The sequence below is a fragment of the Poecilia reticulata genome, linkage group LG7 (genome assembly GCF_000633615.1).
Source record: "Poecilia reticulata strain Guanapo linkage group LG7, Guppy_female_1.0+MT, whole genome shotgun sequence".
In the NCBI taxonomy this organism is placed as follows: Eukaryota; Metazoa; Chordata; class Actinopteri; order Cyprinodontiformes; family Poeciliidae; genus Poecilia; species Poecilia reticulata.
Window position 1 is genome coordinate 14,118,066 of NC_024337.1, and position 10,463 is coordinate 14,128,528.

Genomic DNA, 10,463 nt, shown 5'->3' on the forward strand with positions numbered 1-10,463 from the left:
ATACCTGAAACAAGTTATATGTAGTAAAATGTTCTAAGCACTTTAATCAGTGCTTACTTTAGTCAGTAAAAACACTGAAAATAATTTCAACAATTCAGAATTAACCTATTTCAGACATTTCATTTTATGTCTTACATGTAGATTTTTAAATTATTTTTATCATTTATTTTTATTAATATATTTTTATTTATTTACATAGTTTCTTTTAAAAATATCTCTGTTAAAAACAACAGAAAACAATTTGAGAAACATTTTTGGTAAATGAATATTTTATTGACTTATGAGTTGAAGTAATGACATAAATTTCACATTTATCTTTTACTTCTGAGCCAAACAGATTTCTTCAGAATATACTGAAAACAATAAAACTGCACCAAACTGAATACAATAAAATAAACAAATCACATTACAAAGTGTGTTTTAACTAAGCATTTAGGTTTTAAATCACTGATGGCATGCAAGAGCTATGCATTGGCAATATTTAATCATACTTGCAACATTCATAATTACTGCGATTTATTAGCTTGAGCACACAAAGAAAAGCATTTACAGGAAGAATGAAGACATACATTTACATCAGTGTTGCTTAGTAGAAGCACTTCTTTAAAATGATTTATTTACAACGTGGGTTTTTATTTATTTACAAAACTTTGTGAAGGTTGTCGTCTCCTTCCTGTCTGAGCTTTTCAGAGCTCAAAGGATCCTTTGAAAAAAAAAAAGCAAACAAGTCGACTTTCCTTAAAAAGATCAGGAACTCTCTTTTCCAATCCACCGTTTGAAACTCAGTGTCTGCAGTGTGGAGATGTGTGTCTTAGATCAATGTTTGGAGGGTTTAATGTGAGTGTTTGAGTTTTTATTGGCACTCTTTCCGACAAGAAGCCCCACAGGCTGATGGTGCGGACCGGTTGGGTCCACTGGGGGTCAGCCTCCTCTGACTCTGAGCAGAGAGGAGCTGCTGACACAAGACGGCGTCACGCCGAGTCAGGACAGCAGCACTGACCTGCAGAGGGCAGAAACACAAGATCTTTGGTATGAGCTGGAACTGAGAGGCACATTTTGTCACTTTATAGCCTCAAATTTGTGTATTTTATCAGGATTTTATGTGATAAACCAACACAAAGCAGCTCAAGGAGATCTTTGTTTAAAAAAAAAAAGGGTGATTATTCCCTTTGGTTTTGGATGCTGTGCAGCTGTAAGAGTTTTTACTTTTACTTTTTTAACTTTCAGACAGCTGTTGTAAAGTGTAACTATGGCAACAAGGCATTGTTTATACATCTGGGAGCAGCTGAAAGCATTTCAAAAGCTCAAATTGTACCTGAACTTGCAACCCAAAGAAGTTGGATCCGGCCAATAAAATTCAAATATATTTACAAAGGTGCGGAAAAAGCAAATGAGATCCAAGATTTTAAATTTGGGAGGAGGATCAGCTTCCTGGAGCTACTTATAACCAAAAGTCAGAGTGTTTAGTGTTTGTTGGTGCTCTTTAGACCAAAGCATCATTAGGTGTTAGAATGGTCCAGTCAAAGCCTAGACTCAGTGAGTATGATTCTTTTTAGATTTACCTATATGAAAAATTTAGACAACCTTGTGTGGACTCATCAGATAAAATACTAACAAAACACATTATGCATGCTGTTTGTAAAGTGACAAAACGTGAAAGAATGCAACACAATTTATATCATATTTGATTTTCCACTCACCAAAAAAAGTTTTAACCCATTAAAACTTCATCCAGCTTTCACATGATAGAGCAAACTCCGGTCTGTAAAGTCTTCCCATTCCGGTTTTTAGCGTACCTGAAAGAAAAAAAAGCAGAGAAACGTTATCACACATCAGATGTGTTTAAGACCAATGCAGATTAAAAAAAAAAACAGAGTAAATTTCTGCCAAAAAATCTCTGAAATTTTGAGATGAATCTCAGAAATATTCCAGAAAAAGACAAGAAAATTTTTGCCTTTGAAAATTTTAAAATTTGCTAGGAAAAACTCAGAAATTTTGATGTTAATTTTTATAAAAAATATGGAAATTTCAAAAATTGAGAATGTTCAACAAAAAAATTTCTACAATTTTTCTCCAAAATTTCTCACAAATTTTTGACTTTTTAAGCTCTAAAAACATGTTTAAAAAAAATTTCTGAGTTTAATCAAAAAATTTCAGTTTTTTTCTAGCAAATTCATGAAAATTTCTGATATTCTTTCTAGCAAATTTTTGAACTCAGAATTTCTTTTGGGGGGTGGCTGTCTAGTAAATTTCAGATATTAATTGAAAATTTCTGAGTTTCTTTAAGAAAATTTTAAATTTTTCAAACTCAGAAATTTCCAAGTTTTTTCTAGAATATTTCTAAGAATTTTTGGCAGAAATGTACGCCTGCTCTTTTTTTTGTAGATGTTTGCTTCTGTCAGACAGTCCAGATCCATGACTGGATCCTGACGCCTACCCGTTCAGGTTGGCGGGCTCTGAGTGGTACACGTGCTTCCCCTGCTCGGCCATGGTGGGCGCGTGCTGCGCGGCGTTCTGGCTCTGACTGGCCTTCAGTGGGTGGAAGTGGTTCTTCAGATCGACGTGGCTCGGGGGCAGAGACATGTGCTGCGTCTCGCTTATGTTCCCGTTGACGTCTTCCTTCTTAGTCTCTGGTTTTTCCAGATCTGGATGTTTGCGGCTCTTTGTTGGCGAAGACACGTCGATCACTTTGATGTCTGGGACACTGGCCTGCCGCAGGGCCAGCTCTGTGTGCGCCAGCTGCAGCTTCTTCATGTGGTTGATGGCTACAGTGGCATTGAAGGCTTGCTGTATGGAGATCAAGGAAAAACGTCACATTCAAGACAACTTTTCCGCAAACCTTCCTGGTTTTTCACTAAAACCAGAAAAACCGGAGCACATCACCCCAATATTCATTAACCATGTAATGAAAATGCATTGGTTTTTTATGTTATTTTATGGACAAAGCAAGATAAAATACTGGCATCTGAAAAGTAACAAAAATTCTAGAAAAAAATTGGGTTAATATCAGACATTTTCTAGAAAAACAAAAATATTACTGAGCTTGAAAAGTGGAATAGTTTCTAGAAAAATACTCAGAAATTTCTAAGATTAATCTCAGAAAGTTTCAACCAAAAAATGTGGAATTTTTTTCTTGGAATTTCAAAATCTGAAAATTTTTGACTTTTGGAAATTTCAATTTTTTTTTCTAGCAAATATTCAACTTTTGAAACTGAAAGTTACATTTAGTTTTTTTTTAAATTTCTGAGATTAATCTCAAAATTTGTACTTTTTTTTCTAGAAACTTTTCTACATTTAAAACTGAGAAATTTCCTCATTTTTGTGCGTGAATTTACTCCTCTCAAAGTCATTATGCCAGCTACGTTTACATTGACAATGTAATCTGACATTTGGAAAACAAATTTGCTTAATGAGGTATTCTTTCTTTGACTGTTTCAAAATTGGTTTATTTTGCAATGAAAACACTTTTTTCACATTACATGAGACGTATGATGCACAAACCAGGAAGAAGAAGACAACAGAAAGTAGTTGGAGGCTCGTCATGGTTTTAATGACCAACTTATTCAAGTGTGATTTTAATTGTGTTTCTTATTTAATGGAAGATAAGCAATTGAAAAGATTTTCTATGTTTGCGGAACATTAGCTGCGTTTCTATTATGAATATACACAAAACTATATTCAACTAATGTAAAAAAACAACAACACTATTTTGCAACCTGTTTAGAGAACAATAATCTCCATATTTTATGTGTATTTTCTTAATTTTGATGATAGAATTTGACAAACTAAAATGTTGTAGTTGGTGATGTTTTAATGATGAACTGAAATGTGCGACACAAATAAACTTGGCAGATGTTTTAAGCTAATTTCTAATGGGGACCAATCCAATTTGGTTTGGTACCTCATCATCAGTTAGTGCCTTTTCCATAAGCCCATCTTATTTAACCGGCCTTAATCGGGAAGGATTTAGGCGCACACCTGATTAATGGGCTCCAAACTTGAAGTTACATCACATCAAATCCAGGAAATGAGAGCGAACTGACCTTCCACTTGGACTGGGCGAAGTTCTTCTGGATCTGAGCGCTGACGGAATAGTAGATGTCTTGGCTCCGAGCCGTCTTTCCGATTATCCTGGAGAACAAACAACGCAATGGAAAGCTTAGATTTATTCCAAGGTAGCGATTAGGCTGTTACCTGAAACAGATGAGTGCAACTCACCAGGGGTGTCTGAGAGCTTGCTCTGTGGAGTAGCGCATGCCGGGGTTCTTCTGCATCATGTTACGGATGAAATCCTTGGCTGCAGAGGAAAACGGGACACTTACTTTATTGGAAAAAAGACAAGAAAACACTATAGAGAGAGAGTTGTGTGCATGAAAAGGGAAAATAATTACCAGATTCAGATATGTCATCCCAAAATGGTGAGTCAAACTCATACTGAGCCTTCATGATCTTGGAAAAGAGTCTTGTCTCACTTTCTTCATAAAAAGGAGGATAACCACAGAGTCTGCAAAGAAACATGAGCATTTAGTTATTTAATTGAATGTTTTCAATTTAATTTATGTATCAACTTTCAGCAACAAATAGATTCAAGGTGTTATACATCATAGAAAGTCACCAATTTATGAAACAAGCAAAACCAGAGTACTCAAAGATTATACTCAAGTAGGAGTAGCACTACTTCAGTATATTTTTACTCAAGTAAAATTTATTACACAATTACACAAGTAAGAGTAAAAAAATATTTAGTGAAAAGTCGGCTCATTTAATATTTAAAAATTACATCCTCAGACAGACCAAAATATAAAGTTAAGTGGAAGTTTTTGTATTTTAATGACAATAATTCATGTAAATAAAGAAAATAACAAAATCAGGCAAAAGATGAAATTTCCAAATCAGTTTCTTTCAATAAAAAAACTTCTGAAACTTTATCAAAAACTTTGGCAAAGTTTATGTCTGCTTCAGGTGAATTTTTGGTTAAAACATATTTGTTTTTCTTTCAGATGGTGGAGAATCCAGAAACGCAATTAAGCAACAATACTTAATAGTAAATAGTGAAAAAATACTCCTAAAAGTTTGTTTTTTTTTTCAGAAAAGTTACTGAATTACATATAACTGAGTAAATGTAACTAGTTACTACTCAACTCTGATCAATACACATCAAATATGTTGATCATTGTTTCTAATTTTACTATTTAAATCCGCACATCGGCTCTATCAAGGTAAATGTCCACTAGAGGGTGCTATTGTTCATGTACTATTAAGATATGTTTATTATAATAGCATATTCTCACTCACTAAAGGCATTCTTCATCACTTAATCAATATTTTTAGTATTTAGGAAAACAGATCTCAGATGCAGCAAGCAGCCCTTAATGTGAAAATCAATTTTTAATTGATACTTACAGGATGTATGTGATAACGCCAATGGACCAGCAGTCGACTGCCTTGCTGTAGGGCTTCTGTGCTAAAACTTCAGGAGCTGAGAGAGAGAGAAGAAAAGGTTAAAATAATTTATATCGTGTCACATTTATAGTATCTGATCATTTCCTATACAGCGTTTCCTTACCTACGTAACCTGGGGTGCCGCACGCCGTGGACATGATGCCGTTTTCGGCCATCTTTGACAGGCCGAAGTCACTGATCATGATCTTGGAGTCTTCGTCCTGGCTGTAACAGAGGATGTTCTCTGGCTGGGAGGGACAAACACACAACATCTGTTCAGCATCCTAAAGTAGCTGAAAGGCTAATTAGAGCTGCAACTAATGATTATTTATGATAATTCTGATGATTAATCTTCAAGTATTTGGTAAAAAGTCAAATTATCAATCATTTAATATCTAAAAATTGCATCATCAGGTGGACCGAAATATAAAGTTAAGTGGAAATGTTGGTATTTTAAGAACCAATATATCAATAATTCATCTAAGTAAGAGGAATAAAATCTGAATGTGATTTTTCACCTTGAGGTCTCGATGCACGATGCCGTTTTCATGCAGGTAGCTGACGGCTTCCAGGACCTGCTGGATCACCCTGCTGGCGTCCTTCTCTGAATAAACGCCGCGGTCCAGAATGCGGTCGAACAGCTCACCGCCCGAAACCCTGACACAGAGGATCCACACCGGTAAAATTCAGCCATCGCCATCATCATTAGCAGCTCTGATTAGATCATCACACACATGGAAAACTCACAGATGCATGATGAGGTAGTAATGCGTCCGACTTTCGTAGAAATCTTCCATCCCTACAACATTCTCATGTTGGATTCTGTTTGAAAAAACAAGATTTTATGAGACATTTTTAGCTCTATACCAGCTGAGGAACGGTTAATGAAACAGTCATTACTTTCTCAGCACAGCAATCTCGTTCTCCAGGTTGATGTCCCTCTTCTTTTTCTTCTTCACACACTTCATGGCGAACGTCTTTCCGGTCTTCCGCTCTCTCACCATGTAGACCTGAGAGAACGCGCCTCTGTTGACGACACACATGATTTTAAGACGATCAGCGGTGGAGGAAATGAGTTATTAGTCACATAATCATTAACCTGCTTTCCTGTTCGTCTGCTAGAAGCTTTTTCACATTTCGAAAGTTAATTAAAACACGTTCATTTGTAGGTTGTGATTATTTAATGCATCAGCAGCTTCAGATGAGTCAGTAGAAAATTATTTTTACTTTTGGAAATAGAAAAATTAAATCTTTAGTTCCTTGCAAAATGTAACCCAGATTTTTTGTGACAACTAAAGGCAGAGCATATTTGAGAAAGGAAAATAATTTTTTAAAAATGTGTGGTTGGTTGTGGTGGTAAATGTTTTTCTTTTCTGCATACATTAAATCAAGAATATAAGTTGGAAATAATACATACTTTTTTTTCTTTAAAAGTATTTTGGATACATTTTTTCAAGTCATTATCAGAACTATTCCATAATTTTACTCCATAAATCACAGAAATGTGCATTTTAAAGTAGTTCGCACAGTTTCAGTTTTAAAAGACAAAAAAATTGTAAATTAATTGGTAATAATGTAAACATAACTAATACAGAAATTAAGCAAATCCCGTAGTTTCAAGAAATTTGATTGAATACATTTATTTGCATGTTTCCTGTGTTTCATTTATTCTCTTTAATGCCTCTTCTTGGAATAAAAATGTCCAGATTTGAGTTTCTTGGAGCGAGTAAAGAAGAGTATCATCATAAGGTTAAGATCCGATGAACTCTGCAGCTTAACTATTCGCATGCCAGAAGCTTGTTATTGTGTTCTGTTCCCATGCTATCTTCAGCCSCAGCCTGGGAATAGTTGTTCCTCCAGGTGGATTAGAGCGTTTATCCCTGACGCAACGGAAACCGTGGCCAGCTGAGGGCCCCAAAGGTCAGACGGTGAGCATGTGCAGCGGCGGCGGGGCGTCTTAAGGAGCAGACGCTGAGCGGGCCGGGTCACAGACAGGTGTCAAGGTTTTCAGGCAGACAGGATGTCATAAAGCCGCCACCTGCTCAGGACGTGACACACTTTTCATATAGACGAAAAATAAAACACAGGTCACAGCTGATCTGTTGTTTGTAGTTTTATGACCCGGTTTTGTTTTTATTGCCAAATGGTTAAGCTAGAAATATTCAGGCACCATTAGAGACAAAATAAACAAGAACTTCTTCATCCAGCTGGATCTGAAGAGAATTCACACTTCCTTTAAAACAAAGCAGGATTTTATGTCATTTAGTCGAATGAATGTATGTTATATTCATTTTTATTCGCAAATCAAAGGTAGAAGCATCTTAATACACTTAAATRTTTTTACAGTCTATATAACATTTTTAAATAAAACAAAAAGAAAACAGAGACTTAAGATAGTCAAGTCTCACAATGATAATCAAACTGTATTTTTGAGCTTTTTGTCTACTAGTTTTTGGTGCATTTTGAATGTCATCATCTTCCTAAAGTCATTTTTTGCCAAAAGATGATTTAGGCAAAATACATAACTTTTGGCAAAATAAATAAAATGACTTAGGCCATAATTTTAGGATGCTGATGATATAATTTATTATAAAACTGATGTTATTTTTTGTTTGCTTATCACTAAATATACATATAAAAAAATTTCGCTGTAACTTTTTGTTTATTTATTCAAATCAAATGTTTAATTTTTGACTTCTCCATCATTTGCAACTAATACATTTCATGTTGATAATAATTTATGTGTAACAACAATAAGAAAAAAGGTTCAGAGCCGACAACAAAACCTTGTGGTACACCACAATGAATCATAGTCGACATTATTACTGAAGTGTGTACTACAATTTATCTTTTTTCTCAGCAAACTGTCAAAATAAAAATATCTATTATTAATTAAGCTTAATTCATTAAGAATGTGCTTTATTTCATTTTAAATTCTTGTGGATTTTCATGACAATGTAGTGAAGGAAGCTAAATTTCTCTTGAAAGTGAATTTACAAAGAAACAATTTTGGTGCCTCTTTTTACTAAACCAATGAAAAAACGTCTAGCGCTTTATGGTTTCCATAAATCTTCGCCCACATAACCAAAACCTTGAGCCTGTTTTTCAAGCAGTTCAGGGAAATAAACATAATTGCTTTTGACTAACTGAGCCACACACTGTTCCCTGCAGGGAAAACACAGTCTAATCACTGCTGATGCTTGCAGCTCAAAATCCCTCGRCAGCGTTCTCTACAAGATTGTGTTTTCAGTTTGGCAGCACCTTAGATTTGTCTTTTTTTATATCTGTTGTTTTTAAGACRCTCAGCTTGCTGATTATCACCTCTGATGGGAAAGAAATCAGGCCAGCAGATGAGATTAAGAACCGTCTGCACAGAGTGGAGCAACAAGTTGCAGAGCGATGACTTCAGCAGGAGGAATTATAGCTAATGCTTTATATTTTAGTATTTTTCTGTGTCTTTTTTCATATATAAATACTTAATTTGTAYTTATTATCACCACAACCTGATTAGAAAACCACTGTTTATGTCAGGAGCATCTATATATGTTCACATTTACATAAATAGTTTTAATGATGAGTTTTTTGAAATTTATGGAGATGAACATTTGACAAAAAGTAAAAAATAGACACTTTTGTTCAGGCAACATGTGGAACATGCARAAAAGATTATCTAAAATAGATACAGCTCTGGAACAACATGAGAGCCCACTGCACTGAAACCCGTTGAAACCCTCCTGGTTATTCCACCAAATGTTGATTTCTGAACTCTTAAGTTTTCATACTCAAGCTGCATTATTTCTGTTTTATTCATGAACGAAAATGTAAATTTTGCCCCTAATTTTTGCTAATATGAGACAGATGAAGCTTTAGATTTTCTTTATGAAAAGAAAGATTATTTGAGTGGCACATCTCAGTTTTTTTCMAMYYMWTTTTTTTAAAGAAAAACMCCARTAGACATGTCCCAGTTTTAGTGAATGAACTTTGTCTCTGCCTCATCAAACAGGAAACTCAAACTTTAACGAAGCAGGCCTCCTTAGGTCAATCCAATCAAACCACTAATCTGCTCCACCTCCAGCTGTGCAGAACATTTCAAACAACAAGAGACAGACAGATGAGCGAAGTACTTACGATCCCAACTCTTCTATGAATTCAAAAATCTCCTGGATGTTTTCCGTGTTCTTCTTCCACGCGTAGTCGGCCTCCTGGCGTCCCATGTCTGCGGCGGGGATTTCTTTCAGAGGGAAACAGAAGACACAAGACGAGAGGTCAGCGCACAGCGAAGCTCCACGGAGGTCAAAGTGCTGCGTGGGCAGCGACGCCTGCTCAGCGTGCCGACTCCTCCAYCGTGATATAATAATCATACGTCSAGACAGTCATGTGGGATTACTGCAGGCATGACGAAGCAGTTGTGAAGGTTGATGCGTCTGCCGCACAGCTCAGACTGTCTGACAGCAGCAGACTAAGGGTTCGCCCAATAATCTGACCARAAGCCAGTTTATTCAGCTCACATCTGGGCAGCAACTTCACAAAGGGAATAAAAGCAAAACCGAATGATGAGAATAAAATCAGATCCTGAGGAAATAACCAGATCAAGACCTGGAAGGATTAAATCTGAGTTGGGGAAGAAGCCATTAAAACTGGAGGTTCCAAGAAGGATTAGCAGCACTTTAAAGGAGCAGGTTACCCACTTTGGTTTCGTGTCCTCTTTTCTCTTATATAAGGGATTAAAAACTCCTGATCTGGAGACCTGACCGCCTCACAGGTGACACCCTGAAATACCTTCAGGCCTAATGAAACATGTCATCACTAAAATTAATAACCTGAGTCATTTTAGAGGGACAGGAAGTSATAAGATATTGCATCTTCTACCCGTTTCATTTTGAACAAGTCGGGTAAAATTGCATGTCTGTTGGCATGACATGTTTTATTTTGTTATTACTTTTTATTGTCTGCCTTCAAATAAATAAACAAACAAATAAATATTTTCTTCTTTTTGCCAGAAGTGTTATTGTTTAATAAAA

General features: G+C 35.7%; 1 protein-coding gene across 1 annotated transcript in view; it reads right to left on the reverse strand.

Annotated features, from left to right (window-relative positions):
- Positions 1-251: 251 nt before the first annotated feature.
- camk1gb (calcium/calmodulin-dependent protein kinase IGb) overlaps positions 252-10,463 on the reverse strand; it is an 11,161-nt gene continuing 949 nt past the window's right edge. Inside the window, exons 2-13 of the mRNA XM_008414577.2 lie at positions 9,571-9,673; positions 6,343-6,468; positions 6,190-6,264; positions 5,961-6,099; positions 5,567-5,690; positions 5,404-5,479; positions 4,392-4,504; positions 4,219-4,297; positions 4,044-4,131; positions 2,438-2,787; positions 1,701-1,796; positions 252-1,000 (exon numbers count right to left, since the gene is read on the reverse strand). Of these exons, the coding sequence (XP_008412799.1) occupies positions 1,739-1,796; positions 2,438-2,787; positions 4,044-4,131; positions 4,219-4,297; positions 4,392-4,504; positions 5,404-5,479; positions 5,567-5,690; positions 5,961-6,099; positions 6,190-6,264; positions 6,343-6,468; positions 9,571-9,656 (1,314 nt within the window). The 5' untranslated portion in view covers positions 9,657-9,673 and the 3' untranslated portion in view covers positions 252-1,000; positions 1,701-1,738. The remainder of the gene's footprint in view (positions 1,001-1,700; positions 1,797-2,437; positions 2,788-4,043; positions 4,132-4,218; positions 4,298-4,391; positions 4,505-5,403; positions 5,480-5,566; positions 5,691-5,960; positions 6,100-6,189; positions 6,265-6,342; positions 6,469-9,570; positions 9,674-10,463) is intronic.